Source organism: Hippopotamus amphibius, chromosome 9 (assembly GCF_030028045.1).
Source record: "Hippopotamus amphibius kiboko isolate mHipAmp2 chromosome 9, mHipAmp2.hap2, whole genome shotgun sequence".
Lineage (NCBI taxonomy): Eukaryota > Metazoa > Chordata > Mammalia > Artiodactyla > Hippopotamidae > Hippopotamus > Hippopotamus amphibius.
The window spans coordinates 45,431,354-45,451,032 of NC_080194.1; the positions used below are offsets into that span (position 1 = coordinate 45,431,354).

General features: G+C 35.8%; 1 protein-coding gene across 1 annotated transcript in view; it reads left to right on the top strand.

Annotated features, from left to right (window-relative positions):
* CWF19L2 (CWF19 like cell cycle control factor 2) overlaps window positions 1-19,679 on the top strand; it is a 146,564-nt gene that overhangs the window by 85,613 nt on the left and 41,272 nt on the right. Inside the window, exons 11-12 of the mRNA XM_057748615.1 lie at window positions 8,483-8,599; window positions 10,336-10,473. Coding sequence (XP_057604598.1) covers window positions 8,483-8,599; window positions 10,336-10,473 — 255 coding nt within the window. The remainder of the gene's footprint in view (window positions 1-8,482; window positions 8,600-10,335; window positions 10,474-19,679) is intronic.

The following is a 19,679-nucleotide window of genomic DNA, read 5'->3' on the forward strand; positions in this document are numbered from 1 at the left end:
ATTATTGATATGTGTGTTCCTATTTCCATTTTTCTAATTGTTTTGATTTGTTTTTGTAGGTTTTTTTTTTCTTTTTCTTTTTTTACCATTCCTCTTATATTCTCTTCTCTTGTGATTTAATGACTTACTTTATTGTTGTGTTTGGATTCCTTTTTATTTTTTGTAAGTATATCTGTTGAAGATTCTCGATTTGCAATTACCATGAGGATTTGATATAGCAGGCTGTATCTAACAAGATCGTTTTAATTTGCTGGTGTTTTAATTTCAAATGCATTTCCAGTTTTCTGCATTTGTACTATCCTCTTCTCAAAATTGCTGGGGTGTTTTTGTTTTTGTTTTTGTTTTTTTCTATCTTTATTGGAGTATAATAGCATTACACTGTTGTGCCAGTTTCCTCTGCACCACATAGTGAATCAGCTGTATTTATACATATGTCCCCATATCCCCTCCCTCTTGAATCTCCTTCCCACGCTCTCTATCCCACCCCTCTAGGTCATCACCAGTCATTGAGTTGATCTCCCTGTGTTAGGCAGTTGCTTCTCGTAGCTATCTATTTTACATTTGGTGGTGTATAAATGTCAATACTACTCTTTCACTTTGTTCCAGCTTCTCTTTCCCCACCTCCCTGTGTATGCATGTCTGTTCTCTGCATCTGTGTCTTTATTCTTCCTCTGCCACTGAGTTCATCAATACCAATTTTTTAAATTCCATATATATGTGTTAGCATATGGTATTTGTTTTCTCTTTCTGGTTTACTTCGCTCCATATGACAGACTTTAGGTCCATACACCTCACTACAAATAACTCAGTTTCATTCCTTTTTATTGTTAAGTAGTATTCCATTGTATATATGTGCCACATCTTCTTTATCCATTCATCTGTTAATGGACATTTAGGTTGCTTCCATGTCCTGGCTATTGTAAATAATGCTGCAGTGAACATTGTGGTACATGTATCTTTTTGAATTATGGTTTTCTCTGATTATATGCCTAGTAGTAGGATTTCTGGGTCTTATGGTAGTTCTATTTTTAGTTTTTTAAGGAACCTCCATAGTGTTTTCCATAGTGGCTGTATCACTTTACAGTCCCACCAGCAGTGCAGGAGGGTTTCCTTTCCTCCACAGCCTCTCCAGCATGTATTGTTCCTATATTTTTTGATGATGGACAGTCTGACTGGTGTGAGGTGATACCTCATTGTAATTTTGATTTGCATTTCTCTAATGGTTAGTGATGAGCGTCTTTTCATGTCTTTGTTGGTCATCTGTATGTCTTCTTTGGAGAAATGTCTGTTTAGGTATTCTGCCCATTTTTGGATGGGGTTGTTTGTTTTTGTGATATTTAGTTGCATGAGCTGCTTATATATTTTGGAGATTAATCCTTTATCACTTGCTTCATTGGCAATTATTTTCTCCCACTTCAAGCGTTCTCTTTTTGTCATATTTATTGTTTCCTTTGCTGTGCAAAAACTTTCAAGTTTCATTAGGTCCCATTTGTTTGTTTTTGTTTTTATTTTCTTTACTGTAGAAGGTGGGTGAAGAAAGATCTTGCTGGGATTTTTGTCATAGAATGTTCTGCCTGTGTTTTCCTCTAAGAGTTTTATAGTGTCAGGCCTTACATTTAGGTTTTTAATCCATTTTGAGTTTATTTTTGTGTATGGTGTTAGGGAATGTCTAAATTCATTCTTTTACAGGTAGCTGCCCAGTTTTCCCAGCACCACTTACTGAAGAGGCTTTCTTTTCTCCACTGTATATTCTTGCTTCCTTTGTTGAAAATAAGGTGACCATATGTACATGGGTTTATCTCTGGGCTTTCTATCCTGTTCCATTGATCTACATTTCTGTTTTTGTTCCAGTACCATGCTGTCTTGATTACTATAGCTTTGTAATATAGTCTGAAGTCAGGGAGCTTGATTCCTCCAGCTCCGTTATTTCTTCTGAAGATTGCTTTGGCTATTCGAGGTCTTTTGTGTTTCCATATAAATTGTATAATTTTTTGTTCTAGTTCTGTGAAAAATGCCATTCATAATTTGATAGGGATTGAATTGAATCTGTAGATTGTTTTGGGTAGTATAGTCATTTTCACAGTGTTGTTTCTTCCACTCCAAGAACATGGTATATCTCTCCATCTGTTTGTGTCATCTGTAATTTCTTTCATCAGTGTGTTATAATTTTATGCATACAGGTCTTTTACCTCCTTAGGTAGATTTAGACCTAGTTTATTCTTTTTGTTGTGATGGTAAATGGGATTGTTTCCTTAATTCCTCTTTCTAATTTTTCATTGTTGGTGTATAGGAATGCAAGAAATTTCTGTGCATTAATTTTGTATCCTGCAACTTTACCAAATTCTGTCATTAACTCTACTAGTTTTCCGGTGGCATCTTTAGGGTTTTCTGTATATAGTATCATGTCATCTGCAAATGGTGACATTTTTACTTCTGTTCCAATTTGGATGCCTTTTATTTCTTTTCTTGTCTGATTGCTGTGGCTAACACTTCCAAAATTATGTTGAATAGTGGTGAGAGTTGGCAACCTTGTCTTGTTCCTGATCTTGGAAGAAATGCTTTCAGTTCTTTACCATTGAGAATGATATTGGTTGTGGGTTTGTCATATATGACCTTTATTATGTTGAGGTAGGTTCCCTCTGTGGCCACTTTTTGGAAAGTTTTTATGATAAATAGCTGTTGAATTTTATTCAAAACCTTTTCTGCATGTTTTGAGATGATCATATGGTTTTTATCCTTCAATTTGTTAATTTGGTGTATCACATTGATTGATTTGTGTATATGGAAGAATCCTTGCATTCCTGGGATAAACCCCAGTTGATCATGGTGTAGGATCCTTTCAGTGTGCTGTTGGATTCTGTTTGCTAGTATATTGTTGAGAATTTTTGCATTGATGTTCATCAGTGATATTGTCATCTTTGTCTGGTTTTGGTATGAGGGTGATGGTGGCCTCGTAGAATGAGTTTGGCAGTGTTCCTTCCTCTGCTATATTTTGGAAGAGTTTGAGAAGGATAGGTGTTAGCTCTTCTATAAATACCTGGTAGAATTGGCCTGTAAAGCCATCTGGCCCTGGGCTTTTTGTTCGTTGGAAGATTTTTAATCACAGTTTCAATTTCAGTGCTTGTGATTGGTCTGTTCATATTTTCTATTCCTTCCTGGTTCAGTCTTGGAAGTCTGTACTTTCCTAAGATTTTGTCCATTTCTTTCAGGTTGTCCATTTTATTGGCATATAGTTGTTTGTAGTAGTCTCTCATGATTCTTTGTATTTCTACAGTGTCAATTGTTACTTCTCCTTTTTCATTTCTAATTCTGTTGGTTTGAGTCTTCTCCCTTTTTTTGCTGATGAGTCTGGCTAATGGTTTCTCAATTTTGTTTATCTTCTCAAAGAACCAGCTTTTAGTTTTACTGATTTTTTGCTATTGTGTCCTTGATTTCTTTTTCATTTATTTCTGTCCTGATCTTTATCATTTCTTTCCTTCTGCTAACTTTGGGCCTTTTTTGTTCTTTCTCTAATTGCTTTAGGTGTAGGGTTAGGTTGTTTATTTGAGACTTTTCTTATTTCTTGATGTAGGACTGTATTGCAATGAATTTCCCTCTTCGAACTGTTTTTGCTGCATCCCATAGCTTTTTGGTCATTGTATATTCATTATCATTTGTTTCTAGGTATTTTTTTATTTCCTCTTTGATTTCTTCAGAGATCTCTTGGTTATTTAGTAGCATGTTGTTTCGCCTCCATGTGTTTGTATTTTTCACAGTTTTTTTCCTGTAATTGATATCTAGCCTCATAGTGTTGTGGTCAGAAAATATGCTTGATACAAGTTCAATTTTCTTAAATTTATTGAGACTTGATTTGTGACCCAAAATTTGATCTATCCTGGGGAGTGTTCCATGTGCAGTTGAGAAGAAAGTGTATTCTGTTGTTTTTGAATGGAAATTCCTATAAATATCAATTAATTCCATCTGGTCTGATGTCTCATTTAGAGCCTGTGCTTTTTTATTTAATTTCTGTTTGGATGATCTGTCCATTTGTGTAAGTGGAGTATTAAAGTCCCCTACTGTTATAGTGTTACTATCCTTTTCCCCTTTTATGGCTGTTAGGATTTGCCTTATATATTGGGGTGCTTCTATGTGGGGCTCATAGATTATTTACATTTGTTATATCTTCTTCTTGGATTAAGCTCTTTATCATTATGTAGTGTCCTTCCTTGTCTCTCGTAATAGTCTTTATTTTAAAGTCTATTTTGTCTGATATGAGTATTGCTACCCAGCTTTCTTTTGATTGGAATATCTTTTTCCATCCCCTCACTCTCATTCTGTTTGTGTCCCTAAGTTCTGAAGTGTGTCTCTTGTAGACAGTATATTTATGGGTATTGTTTTTGTATCCATTCAGCCAGTCTTTGTCTCTTGGTTGGAGCATTTAATACATTCACATTTAAGGTAATTATCGATATGTATATTTCTATTATCCTTTTTTTAATTGCTTTGGATTTGTTTTTGTAAGTCTTTTCCTTCTCTTGTGTTTCCTGCCTAAAGAAGTTCCTTTAGCAGTTGTTGTAAAGCTGGTCTATTGGTGCTGAATTCTCTTGGTTTTTGCTTGCTTGTAAAGCTTTTAATTTCTCCTTCAAATCTGAATGAGGTCCTTGCTGGGTAGAGTAATCTTGGTTGTAGTTTTTTCCCTTTCATCACTTTGAATATATCCTGCCACTCCCTTTTGGCCTGTAGAGTTTCTGCTGAAAGATCAGCTGTTAGCCTTATGGGAGTTCCCTTGTATGTTATTCATTGCTTTTCCCTTGCTGCTTTTAGTATTTTTTCTTTGTATTTATTTTTTGATAGTTTGATTAGTTATGTTTCTTGGTGTGTTTTTCCTTGGATTTATCCTGTATGGTACTCTGTGCTTCCTGGACTTGATTGACTATTTCTTTTCTCATGTTAGGGAAGTTTTCGACTATCATCTCATCAGATATTTTCTCAGGACCTTTCTCTTTCTGTTCTTCTTCTGGGACCCCTATAATTCAAATGTTGGTATGTTTAATGTTGTCCCAGAGGTCTCTGAGACTGTCCTCAATTCTTTTCATTCTTTTTTCTTTATTTTGCTCCATGTCAGTTATTTCCACCCTTCTGTCTTCCAGGTAACTTATCTGTTCTTCTGTCCAGTTATTCTGCTCTGCGTTCCTTCTAGAGTAGTTTTAATTTCAGTTATTTTATTGTTCTTCACTGTTTGTTTGCTCTTTAGTTCTTATAGCTCCTTGTTAAACATTTATTCCCTTTACCCCTTGTGTGCCTCAATACTATTTCTGAGATCTTGAATCATTTTTACTATCATTCTGAATTCTTAGGTAGATTGCCTATCACTTCTTTATTTGCTTGGTCTTGTGGGTTTTTACCTTGTTCCTTCATCTGCTGCATCTTTCTCTGTTTTCTCATTTTGTTTAACTTACTGTGTTTTGGGTCTTCTTTCCTCAGGCTGCGGGGTCCTAGTTCTTAACTCTGTTGTCTGTCCCCAGTGGGGAGGTTGTTCCAGTGGGTTGTGTAGGCTTCCTCGTGGGAGGGGGGTGCTGCTGCCTGTGTTCTTGTGTGTCGAGCTGTATCTTATCCTTCTGATGTGCAGGGCCAGGTCTTTTGCTGTATTTGGGTGTGTCTGTGAGCTTAGTATGACTATAGGCAGTGTGTCTGCTAATGGGTGAGGTGATGTTCCTGCCTTGACAGTTGTTTGGCTTGAGGTATCCAGCACTGGAGCTTGCTGGCCTTTGGGTGGAGTTAGATCTTCGTGTTGAGAATGAGACCTCTGGGAGAGCACTTGCTGATTAATATTCCATGGGGCCAGGAGTTCTCTGGTGGTCCAGCTTCCTGGGCTCAGCTCTGCTGCCTCAGAAGTCCAGTTCTGACCCCTGGCTGGGGCACCAAGCCCCTGGTAGCTGCACCACATGGACAAAAATGAGGAAGAAGAAGAGAAAACAAAAAGAAGAAAGGAAGAAAGGAAAAGAAGAGACAAAACCCCAAGATGGGTGGTAAAAGCAACACTAAGCAGTCAAAATCACACAAAGAGACGTACACACTTGTACTTGCAAAAAAAGAAAAGAAAAAGAGAAAACAGAAAAGGGAATAATCAAATCAAAAGACAAACCCACATACAAATATATTCAGTAAAGATTAATGAATACATAAAACCAGGAACAAGTCAAACAAACTGGGAAGTCCTCCAGTACTTCTCGTTTGGTCTATGTACTTGCTGTGGGCACTGTGGAGAGCTCACACTGTGATCTGGTATTAGTCCTGCATGTGTTTGCCCCCACAGTCCACAGTTGCCACCTAAGTCTATAGTCTCTATTGTAGAAACACTCATCTATTCAGGTAATTCGCAGATGCATGGTCTGTCAAGCCTATTGTGGGTATTAAATCTGCTCCTCTTGTGACTATTTCCTTTTCTTTTCTTTGGTCCTACAGTTCTCATAGATCTGTTTTGGTTTTGGTCCTTTCTCTGCGTGTGGGCTCCTCTCAGGTGTCGGTTCCTGCCCAGGCAAGAGGGGGTGAAAGAGGGTGATCGGAGCTCACTTGCATATTCAGGCTGGGGGGAGGGGGGATGTGGCAGTCTAATTGGAATCTGTGAGAGTGCTTGCAGCAGTGGAGGTCGGCGTGAGCCTGAGGTGTGCCCTGTGTTCTCCCAGGGTCTTTGTTGCTGCACACAGGCTTTCTCTAGTTGTGGCGAGCAGGGGCTACTCTTCGTTGCAATGTGTTGGCTTCTCATTACAGTGGCTTCTCTTGTTGCAGAGCACAGGCTCTAGGTGTATAAGCTCCAGTAGTTGTGGCACATGGGCTCAGTAGTTGTGGCTCGCGGGCTCTAGAGCACAGATTCAGTAGTTGTGGTGCATGGGCTTAGTTGCTCTGCAGCCTGTGGTATCTTCCCAGACCAGGGATCGAACCCATGTCCTCTGCACTGGAAGGCGGATTCTTAACCACTGTGCCACCAGGGAAGTCCCTGCTGGTCTTTTTTAAACATTTCTTGTATCTTCTCAATCTGTGCATGCTTTCTTTTTCAGAGATTTTGTAGCATTTTCAGTGTCATTACTCTGAATTCTTTTTTGGGTAGATTGCCTATATCCCTTCACTTAGCTTTTCTTCTAGGGTTTTATTCTTGTTCCTTCATCTGGGACATATTCCTCTGCCATCTCTTCTTGTCTAATTTCCTGTGACTGTGGTTCCTGTTCCACAAGCTGCAGGGTTGCAATTCTTCTTGCTTCTGCTGTCTGCCCTTTGGTGGATGAGGTTGTCTAAGAGGCTTGTGTAGACCTCCTGGTGGGAGTGCTTGGTTCCTCCCCACTGGTGGGTAGAGCTGGGTCTTGTCTGTCTGCTGGGCTGGGCCGTGATGAGGAAGACTTTAAGCAGCTTATCTGCTGATGGGTGGGGCTGTTTCTGCCCTGTTGGTGGTTTTGCCTGAGGCATCCCAGCACTGGATCCTATAGGCTTTTGGGTTGGGCTTTGTTTTCAGGAGGGTAATGGCGGCCCTCCAGGAGGGCTCACACCAGTGAGTACTTGCCAGAGCTGCCTCTGCCAGTGTCTCTGTCCTCTCTTTGTGCCACAGCCATCCCCTGCCTCCTCAGGAGACCCTCCAATACTAACAGGTACATTCGACTCAGTGTCTTCTGAGGTCACTGCTTCTTTACCTGGTTATGGTGCTCATGAGACACTGTGTATGCTCTTTAAGAGCAGAGTTTCTGTTTCCTCAGTACTGTGGAATTCCTGCAATCAAACCTCCCTGACCTTCAAAGCTAGATTACTGGGTGCTCCTCCTCCTGTTGCTAGATCCACAGGCTGGGAAGAGTGACTTGTGGCTCAAGACTTTCAATCCTGTGGGAGAACTACTGTGGCATTGTTTTCCAGTTTGTGGGTTCCCCGCCGGGCGCATATGGGATTTGATTTTATTGTGATTATGCCCCACCTACCACCTGCCAGAAGCTTTGTGGCTTCTTCTTTGTCTTTGTGTGTAGGATCTTTTTTTATAGGTTTCAGCATTTTTTTGGTTGATAGTTGTTCAGTTACTTGTGATTTCAGTGTTTCTGTAATAAGGGTTGAGCCCACGTCATTCTACTTTGCCATCCTGTTGGCAAGCCAGGATCTTTAAATTGAGGAAACATTAGTTAAACACAACATCTGCTCCATAGGTGATGGGCAATCTCATACAATGCCTGTTTGAATATTGGTGCTTTGTCATCTTTTAATATTGTCTAGATGAAAGCTATATTTGAAGTTTGCTTCTGTAATTATTTTAAAAAATTAATAAACTTTAGATATTTTCCCCCACCTTTTCCCTGAAAAGATTCTGATCACTTTACATTATAGCGGATAATGAAAGTCCATGAGGCTTAAGATAATCCATAATGTTTTGTGAAAACTAGAATCATTTTTATTCTTTTTTGGCTATTAAATATAAGCTTTCAGCACTCTTTTCAATAATTTCAGTTGTTACCTCTAAATTTTTCCATAGAATGAAGATCAGCAAGAAGTGATTCTTGTCAGAACAGACCATTCTGGAAGAGTCTGGCCTGTGGACACCCCAGGAAAACATCTAGAATCTAAAGGAGGAAGAAGGAAGAGGCAGATTGTATGTTTAACATATGTCTTTTGTTTGTTAATTCAGAATTCCTTTTTTCCCCTTTGTATCAGTCTACAGTTGACCCTTTAACAACATGGGTTTGAACTGCACACTTATACACAGAACTTTTTCAGTAGATTACATACTGTAACACTACACAGTCTGTGGTGGTTTGAATCCGTGGATATGGAAATTTAGATATGGAGGACAAATTGTAAAGTTACATGCAGATTTTCAACTGCATGGGGGTCACTGCCACTAACCTTCTCATTGTTTAAGGGCCAACTATACTTCAGAATATTTTCTGAAATGTTACTTAATAATGCACACATCAGAAGGTAGTAATTTATGTTGTTACTTTTATTTTAGTTATATTCCTTTGCCTTTTACAAAATGAAATCTTATTCAATAATTTTCAAATAATTGTGAACATGGATTTTTTAAGGCAATTTTAATTTTAGTGTATATTTCTTTGACATTGTTTCTAGCTTCTTTTTACATACTTATCAAAGCTCTTGGGGGGAACCTTGGTCCCATAGACCTGTTATCTGTGTTAGATCCTTTATAAAGCTAATTTTCTTTTCTGTCTTCCAGCTGCAGCAGTTAATTTTTAGCACTACTTTGAGGCTCTTAAAATGACAAAAACAACATATTCAGTTTTCCCAAGTTAGATTTTTTTGTTTTAAATTTGAAAGATCATGTAAGTGGTAATTGGGTCCACAGAAGATTTGTTCATTTAGAATTTTTCTATCGAATGTTTATTATCTGCCTGTTGAGTGCCTGTGCTGCTAGAGATAGTAAATTATTTGTTCAGCAAACAGAAATGGGATAGATAAGTCTTCTAACGAAATGGGAATTATTAGGGGTTTGGAAGGGAGAAGTGGCAGGAGAATAGTAAAGATTTGAATTGTATGAAATGACAGAACTGGCTAGGGATTCATAGATGCATTGCCAAATGGCATTGAATACTCTTTTTTGAGTTGCTTACTACTGAGTAATCTAGGTCTAAGAGTAAAGAGGGTAGAGACATTCATTCAGGATTTAGGTTTGCTGTTTGAGTATAATGAAAGGATAAGACGACCAGAAAGGGGTGGGGATCCAGAGAGTGATTGAAGTCATGTGATGTGGGGAAAAAATATTGGGAACATGGTTCCAAAGAAGTTGCATAACAGGTTTTATTTGGATAAGGGAATGTGAGAACACTGTTGGGGAGATTTGATTTGGTAGGCAATACATAGCTCTTTTGTTTTCTTCATGTAGGTGTGGAACCAACTGATAGGCAAACCCAGAATTGATTTAGATAAGAATCAGAATATCAGCTTCATTTCTGATAGAGCTGTTTGAAATAGGTTTGCTAGTACTTCACTTTTGTTCTTGTTATGCTTAGGTCTCTGGATAATGGCTGACTTCCTTCCACAGTGATAGGGAATTTTTACTACAAGGAGGGGAAGAGCAGAAAGGAAAGAAGAAGGCAGAAAGAAATTCTGAGCTTTCCCTAAAAGTCAGAAATCAGATACTATCATGCCTCCATCCCTGGGAAAGAGGAAGGTAAAGGGACAGAAGCAGTAGGGAGTATTATTCTAATGGAAATTCTTCCACATGGATGCAAGTAGAATAGGGATAAACTGGAAGGAAAGATTGTGATAGAGTGGAATTTTTATTTTTAATATCAGATTTATAGGTAATTCATTAAAATACTTCAGACTCACGTTTTCACTAAACTAACAATGCTCATTTTGTCATAGGCTTCAACCCATGAGGAAAAAGAAAGGGTCAGATACTTCCATGATGATGATAATCTAAGCCTAAATGATTTAGTCAAGAATGAAAAGATGGGAACAGCAGAAAACCAAAACAAACTTTTTATGAGAATGACATCCAAGGTAAGATATATTCCTAGTATACCTTTGAATTTTGAGAAGCTGGTTACTCAGTCTACAGTGATCTACTTTTCAAAGACAGCTGGTTTTTTCTAATCTTGATTTATTTTATTAAATTAAATCCTTTGTAAGACATATTGGAAATGTGCATTTTAGAATTGATTTGTTTGGGATTTAGTTTTTTTAAAAATAGGAATTCTGGGTTAATTTTTTAATATATTCCATGGAAATGTAAATTATATGTTTGATCTACCATTTAAGGGAACTTTGGGGCCAGACTTTAATGTTGACAACGTGCTGCTAATTAGGTTATCAGTCTGTTTTGTCTTGATGTTCCACCAGTTCTTCATAATTATGCCACAAGGTGTGTGTATTATATATATGTATAATATATATATATTATAGATAAGGTATCTTGGAATAATCTTAAGTCTATATGAAAACTTTGTATTGTTTTAAAAATGTATATCAGTGTTTCATGGGTAGTACGATGAATTTTGTATTTCAAATAGAATTCTTTATTGCAAACCCTTCCATTGCAATCCCTTCAAACACTACCATTAACACTTTCTATCAAAGACACATATTTAAACTTAGGGTTTGACCCCACTGGAAAAATTTAGCTCACTACTTGTATTTACAAATAAAGTTTTATTGGAACACAACTATGTATCTTTGTTTACATGTCGCTTTATAACAGCTGAGCTGAATAGTTGTTACAGACTTTATAGCCCACAAAACTGAAAGTACTTTTTATCTGGCACTTGACAGAAGAAATTGCCCGTCTTTGCTTATGATACCATTGGTGATGGGAATTTGAATGTAGGTATCTGAGGCACAGGAGGGAGGTTTTTTATTGTATACCTTGTTAGACTTTTTCTTTTAAATCCGTGAATATATTACCTGGTGAAAAAATTAACTTAATGAGAGCTAGAATAAAGGTAACCAAGGTATCAGTGTATGTATGTGTGTATCACAGGGAGTAAAACAAACGAGTTAAATCGAATTGAGTATTCTTCTCATCACCAAAAATTGTGTGGGATCTTTACTTTAGCCCATTAGGATAATTTTACTTCTCTTTATTTTGGAGGAAATACTAGAAATTTTCTAGGGTCTAGAAGTTCACTGCAGAAAGAAGGACATATGTTTATGAAAATTTCCTTCTCACAAATGAGGCAGATCATTTTATTTGGAAGTCTGAATTAAATATAGTTTTAGTGATTTTATCATAACCCATTTACATTTATATACAAAATAAAAAACTTAAAATTTATTAATATAAAAATAAATAATCTATTAATTAAAAACTTGTTTTTTGGGCACCTAATTTATGCTGGATACCGTTTTAGATGCTGGGTATAGCAAAGTAAAAAAGGTCCCCCCCTCGAGAAGCTTATATTTCTAGTGGGTGAGACAGAAAATGAACAAATACATGATACAGAAATTACATAACGTAAATACTAAATCACAAAATAAAAAATATTTTTGTAGGAAATAAAATAGAAGGAGATAGGATGGTATTTTCAGAAGAATGCTGAAGGAAAGCCTCTCTGTGGAGGTGATGTTTCAGCAGACTTCTGAACAAAGTGAGGGAGTGGTCTGTATGGATACCTGGGGGAAGACTATTCATGCAGAAGAAACAACAAATATAGAGGATCTGAAGAAGAGACAAACTTGACAAACATTAAAAGACAGCAAGATGACACATGTGACTGTGAATAGTGGGAGAATGGAAAGTGATGTAGAACATGAAATGGTCAGATCATGTCAGGTATTGCAGACCATGGTGTAAGAGCTTTTGTTTTTGTTTTAAATGATGGGAAACCATTTGAAGGCTTTTAGTGGGACAGTGTCATGACCTCATTTGTGTTTTGTAGTTGTCCTATAGCTCTTGTATATTGTCTTCTGTTTATTGTTGGGGTTTTTTGTTTTATTTTTTGGTCTTTGTTCTCTCTGCCTTTCAGTTGTGGAAGTTTCTGTTGTCATATCCTCAAGCTCAGAGATTTTTTCCTTAGCCTTGTCCCATCACTAATAAATCCATCAAAGGCATTTATCATTTCTATTATAGTGTTTTTGGTCTCCAGCATTTCTTTTTTTATAAATTTATTTATTTATTTAATTGACTGTGTTGGGTCTTTTTTGCTGTACGTGGGCTTTCTTCTAGTTGCGGTGAGTGGGGGCTACTCTTCGTTGTGGTGTGCGGACTCCTCGTTGCTGTGGCTTCTCTTGTTGTGGAGCACAGGCTCTAGGCACGTGGGCTTCAGTAGTTGCAGCACATGGGCTCAGTAGTTGTGGCTCACAGACTCTAAAGCACAGGCTCAACAGTTGTGGCACACAGGCTTAGTTGCTCCGCGGCATGTGGGATCTTCCTGGAGCAGGGATCGAACCCATGTCCCCTGCCTTGGCAGGCAGATTCTTAACCACTGCGCCGCCTAGGAAGCCCTGTATTGTATTCTTGAGTGTTGCTATGAGAGTAGCGATTTAATGTTCTCACTTTAACAACAGTAATAACAAAATGGTAATTATGTAAGGTGAAGGATATGTTAAACTAATTTTATTGTAGTAAATACATTTTACAATTTGTAAGTATCAAATCACCACATTGTACACTTTAAATTTACACAGTGTTATATGACAATTATCATGTCAGTAAAGCTAGAAAAATTTTGTCAATGGTATTTGACCCTTAAAAGTTCCATTCCCAGTCTATATAAGTTACAACTGAAACTTTTGACATGCAAAATAATATCCCAGTTTTATAAATGACATGTTTTGGATTAAATAGTCACATGAAATCATCCTTATTAAGTGGATTTATAAGAAGTCTTCCTAGGATAGACAGTAGGCACTCAATAAATGTTTTTTCTCTACCTTTTGTACATTCTTTACAGTATTTTTAAATAAATACTGTTTTTGAATATGGTTTAGATATTACCTGATGATTTTTGGCAGAAATCTGCCAGAACTGATAGCAATAAGTAAACCTACAAACTGGACATACTTTTGAGTGTGCAACTGATACATATAAAATTCAGATTTTGAAAAAGAACATTGACCCAATTTATGTATTGTCAAATTTGCGGTAGTTAAAATTTTTACAAGGGTGTAGTTTTTATTCAAACAAATTGTTTTCTTTGTATTATTTAATGAAGTGGTTAATTTGGTTGTAGCAGTTAAGGAAATGCAGTAGGTACCATTCCATTTCCTCTCCTATAATCAGTTGTTTTATCAATTGTTTTAACTTTTTTATGCCTTTTTTTTTTTTGGCTGAAGATTGATTTGTATATGATAGCAGATGGAAGAATGTTGACTTGAATCATATTAGGTAATTTCTCATACAAAAAGATAAACTTTTTTTTAAATACATAAAGTAATGCCAGTCCGTACCTATATGCAGTAGAGGTAATGGACTCACAAGTTATTATAGAAATGCTGATTTGACAACAGTAGCAATGTTTTGTATGTATAATAATTAAAATCATCTCTACTAAAAATTTGAAGTAATACTAAAAGCTTATAAAAGGCAAGTATTGGGAGTATTGACCATTTCTATTAATATTGTGCTTAATCCCTTCATTTTTAAAAGTTTATGAACTAACATAGCTGTTATTGTGGGGTTTTTTTTTTGAGCTAGTAATATCAGTGGTATAGAGTTCAAATATGTTAAATATTTTCATGAAGAGATAACGAAAGCTCATTACCCTATGTTTCTTTTAATAGTTGAAAGGCATTAGTTTAGGATAGAGGTTGGCAAGCTTTTTCTGTAAAGTGTGAGATAGTAAATATTTTCAGTTTTCTATTGCAACTACCACCTCTGCTATTGTGCCAAAAAAACAGTTGTAGGCAATATATAAATGAATGAGTATGGGTATATTCCATCAGCACTTTGTTTACAAAAGTAGGTGGCTGTCCTGATTTGGTCTGTGGCTCATGGTTTGTCATTCCCTGGTCTAGGATGTCTAAATGGTATATATTTTCATGGCAGTTGTCTTTGAATTTGGGCTTTTTTTACTTAGGAAAGTGGATCTTAAAGGACCCTGAGAGAGGTAAGCAGTCAGAAATAGTTGATATAGATCAAGATCCTGTTTATTTGTTTACTCAGTCAACATATATTAAATAATCACATTCAGTGTGTGAGATGTTCTGGGGGTACATTGGTGCATAAGGAAGACATGATCCTTGCCTTTAAGAAGTTTGTTGGCTAGTGAGGAAAATGCATTCAATAAATAATTATGAAAAATAAATTTAGTAGTTGCAGATATGCAAATTACTGTGAAAGACAAGTGGAAAGTCTTTTGAGATCAACACCGTGTGTCCTAACCTATACTGAGAAGTCAGAAATTATTTTAGGTTGGACAGCAACTATGATATATCATTTTTCTAGATTCTGCATATATGTGTTAATATATGATATTTGTTCTTCTCTTTCTGACTCACTTCACTCTGTATGACAGTCTCTAGGTCCATCCACATCTCTACAAATGTTCCAATTTCATTCCTTTTTATGGCTGAGTAATATTCCATTGTATATATGTACCACATCTTCTTTATCCATTCAACTATCGATGGACATTTAGGTTGCTTCCATGACCTGGCTGTTGTAAACAGTGCTGAAATGAAGATTGGTGTGCATGTGTCTTTTTGAATTATGGTTTTCTCTGGGTATATGCCCAATAGTGGGATTGCTGGGTCATATGGTAATTCTATTTTTAGTTTTTCAAGGAACCTCCATACTGTTCTCCATAGTGGCTGTATCAGTTTACATTCCCACCAACAGTGCAAGAGGGTTCCCTTTTCTCCATACCCTCTCCAGCATTTATTGTTTGTAGATTTTCTGATGATGCCCATTCTAACCAGTGTGAGGTGATACCTCATTGTAGTTTTGATTTGCATTTCTCTAACAATTAGTGATGTTGAGCATCTTTTCATGTGCCTCTTGGCCATCTATATGTCTTCTTTGGAGAAATGTCTATTTAGGTCCTCTGCCCATTTTTTGATTGTGTTGTTTGTTCTTTTGATATTGAGCTGGATGAACTGTTTATATATTTTGGAGATTAATCCTTTGTCTGTTGATTCATTTGCAAATATTTTCTTCCATTTTTAAGGGATGTCTTTTCATCTTGTTTATGGTTTCCTTTGCTGTGCAAAAGCTTTTATGTTTCATTGCCTAATTCAATGTTATGAAGCTTTTCCCCTATGATTTCTTCCAAAAGTTTAAAAGTTTTAGGTTTTAAGTTTAGGTCTGTGATGCATTTTGAGTTAATTTTTTTATATGGTGTGAGGTAAGGGTCCAACTTCATCTTTTTTTGCATGTGAATATCCTGTTTCCCCAACACCATTTGTTTAAAAGACTGTCATTTCCCTATTCATCAGTGGTCTTGGCATTCTCATTGAAAATCATTTGACCATATATGAATTGGTTTATTTCTGGCCTCTCTGTTCTATTCCATTGGTCTATATATCTTTCTTTATGCCAGTATCAAATTATTTTCATTATTGTAGCTTTGTAGTAAGTTTTAAAATCAGAAAGTGTGAGACCTCCAACTTTGTTCTTTTTTTTCCCTCAGATCTTTATTGGAGTATAATTGCTTCACACTGTTGTGTCAGTTTCTGCTGTATAACAAAGTGTATCAGCTGAATTTATACATATATCCCCATATCTCCCCCCTTGATCCTCCCTCCCACCCTCCCTATTTCCACCCCTCTAGGTCATCACCAGTTGTCGAGTTGATCTCCCTGTGTTATGCAGCAGCTTCCCACTAGCCATCTATTTTACATTTGGTAGTGTATATATGTCAAAAGATAGTTTGTATATTTGTAGTCGCTTGAGATTCCATATGAATTTTAAGATGGATTTTTCTATTTCTGCAAAAAACATCATAGAGATTTTGATAGGTATTGCATGCATTGTAGATCACTTAGGGTAGTATTGACATCTACTCTCCTTTATTTTAGCTTCCTCATTTTAATATTATAACTACTTTATCACGTTTTTCTTATTTATTTAGAACAGAGATTCTCAAAGTTCTAAAATTTATGATGTACCATCTTGGTATTGTATCATCTCATCAGTTTTCTTTAAGACTCTATTTAAATGATAAAGAGGCATATTTTCATGCCCCTCTTGTTTTCTTCACCTCCTTTCCTCCAGCAAATTTTTTCACTTTTCCCCTTCTTGGACTTACATTCTCCACTATCTGTTAACAGTCTGTCTATTAAAAATTTTTGATTATTGTTGTTGCCAAATATTGGAAGATAGTGAGGAGGGGGGAAGGTCATAGATGTGTCTGTGACTGATAAAGTAAAAACATTTTGGGTCAAATCCCAAAGAGAAGATAATGGGAAAATGCAAAGAATTAGAGGATGTAGGAGGAGGTTGTTCTGGGTTAGATGAGTATCATATTTCAGTTGTGTTGAAGAATCATTCAGACTTAATTTGTAAAAGTGTCCCCTATTTGAATCAAAAACTATGAATAGGTCATAGAAGTTCAGCAGCATTCATGGAATGTGCACTTAAAAAGTAGAAGTACTATCTTCCATGTACAAATGACTTTATTTGAATTGAATATATTCTCTAAGTTATGAACTGATTTTTAATAACAATATTTTTATAATAATATATCATATGAAGGTAAAGTTACATGTAGAAGTGTATGTTCTGCTCAGTAATATATTTTAGAAAAGATAAATACCTATTAGATATCTGTATTCTCTTTGATAAGTACCTTAACATGATTGGGTATGTGTATTCTGGATGAAATATAAGGTTTCTTCTAATTTTTTATTCTGTTTCATAGACTATATTCACAATATTCTCTTTATATGTTTTAAAGATGGGTTTCTTAAGTGAGAGAGGCTTACTATATGCCAGGCACTCTCAATTTTACAATCAAGTCAACCTGTGTTTGATTCCTGGCTCTGTCTCTTAATAATTGTGTGATTTTGATTAAGTTATTTAGTCTCTCTTAGCCTTAGTTTTTTAATATTAAGTGACAATGACAATTCCTATGTTGTAGAGCTATTTGGCTGAGAGGATAAAGTTTCTGTTAATACCTATCATATAGTTAGTCACTATTTTCATGGAAATTTTAGTGACCAGTTTGACATTTTTTAAAATGTGATATATTATGGCTGAGATAAAGGTCTGAAGTTAAAATAATAATTAGTAAGTCAGGGGAGTACATATAAACAGACAAACCTGAAAGAACAGAGAGATATACAAGGATAAAGAGAAAAAGTAGAAGATAATTAATTCCTTGTATGGACACAGAAGCTAATGTGCTCTGAGAGGTACCTTACTGATAATAATCTTTTTAGCTGATTCTATCAATAATGACATTTTAGAAATTTTCTTCTGTTTACATTTAGTTTTATTTCTGTTCTTTTTCTAATTTAAGTTGGAAGATGACATCATTGATTTAAGGCCTTTCTTGTTTTCTAATATAGGTGGTTAATTCTGTAATTGCCCCTCTAGGCACTACTTTCACAGTACACCACAAATTCTCATATGTTCTCTTTTTGTTTTATTGTAGTTCCAAAACTTTCTGATTTTATTTTTTATTTTTTTGATGATCCATGGCTTATTTGGAAGTACACTATTTAATTTTCACATACTTGGCAATTTTCCATATATCTTTCTGTTGTGATTTCTAGTCTAAAGCCATTGTTTTCAGTGCACATACTTTATGTTACTTGAATCCTTTGAAATTTATTGAAACTTTGTTTTAAGGCTGAGACTGTCATCTATCTTTGTAAATGTTCTTTGTGCACTTGAGAAGAATGTTTATTCTGCTGATGTTGGATACACTGTCTGTTATGTCAAATTGGTTCATAGTTTGTTCAAGTCTTCTATGTGCCTATTGATTTTGTATTTGTTTTATCAATTGTAGAAAGAGTGGCATTTAAATTTCTGACTAAAGTTGTGGGTTTGTCTATTTCCCTTACAGTTCTGTCAAATTTTTGCTTCATATATTTTGAAACTATTATTAGGTGCATAAACTTGAGGATTACTTTGTCCTCTTGATGATATGCCTTTTATCATTATGAAATGACCTTCTTTGTCCCTCATAATATTCTTTGCTTTGAAATCTACTTTCTCTGACAGGAATACAGGCACTCTGGCTTTCTTCATAGCTTTTAAAATACCTGTTAAGATAGAAAAAGTCATTTTCTTTTTGGTATTTAGTAGACTAGAACTTAGAACTTAGTCTAATGGAAGAAAAATATGTTAATGAGCTTTTTTGATACAGTGTGGTCCTTATGAAACTGATGTGAGTATAGTACTGAAGGAGTTTGAACCATCTAGAAAAGTTCTTTCATGGAGGTGACAACTAAATCTAAGCCTCAGATTAAAAAACGAGTAAGAGAAGGAATGGCAAAATTAAGGGCAGAATTGGTCAGAGATCAATATGTGCAAAGCCTGAAGGTAACAGTACTTTTGGGGACTAAAAGTGTGGCAAGGTGTAGAGTTTGAATAGGGATGTGATCACATGTGACTGAGGTGACTCACATTTATGAGTCCTTATTGTGTGCCAGGCATGTGTTGTAAGGATTAAGAAAGATAACCCTGTTAAATGAATAATATTGTTATAACTATTGTAAAGTGAGGAAATAAAGCTTAGAGAGAGCGCAGAGAGGTTAAATAACTGCCCAAGATTATACAGACAGGAGATAGAATTTTACCATGGTTGTTCTGTGTCTGTAACTTAGTAGGCCAACCAAGAATTTGAACTTGATGTATTCACAATGTAGAGCTCTTTGAGGACTTTAAGTAGAGACATAAATAAAATAAGTAAATAAATAAAATTTTTGTTTTAAAGACATCACCCTGGCTACAGTTCATGTTGGGGGAGGTATAGAAGAAGGTGCCTTGAGATATGGTTGAAAAATGTTTTATGTTCTATGTGGAATGTATGCTAATTTTCTTTATTTTTAAATTTTTTTTATAGATGAGGTTCTGGGATTTATTTTTTTAATAAAAATAAACATTTAATTCCTAATTTAAATAAATTAGGAGCTTGGGATTAACAGATACATACTATTATATACAAAATAGACAAACAAGGACCTACTGATTAGCACAGGGAGCTACACTCAACATTCTGCAGTAACCTATAGTAGAAAAGAATCTGAAAAAGAACACACACACACACATACACATATATATATAAACATATATATAACTGAATCACCCTGTTGCACACCCAAAA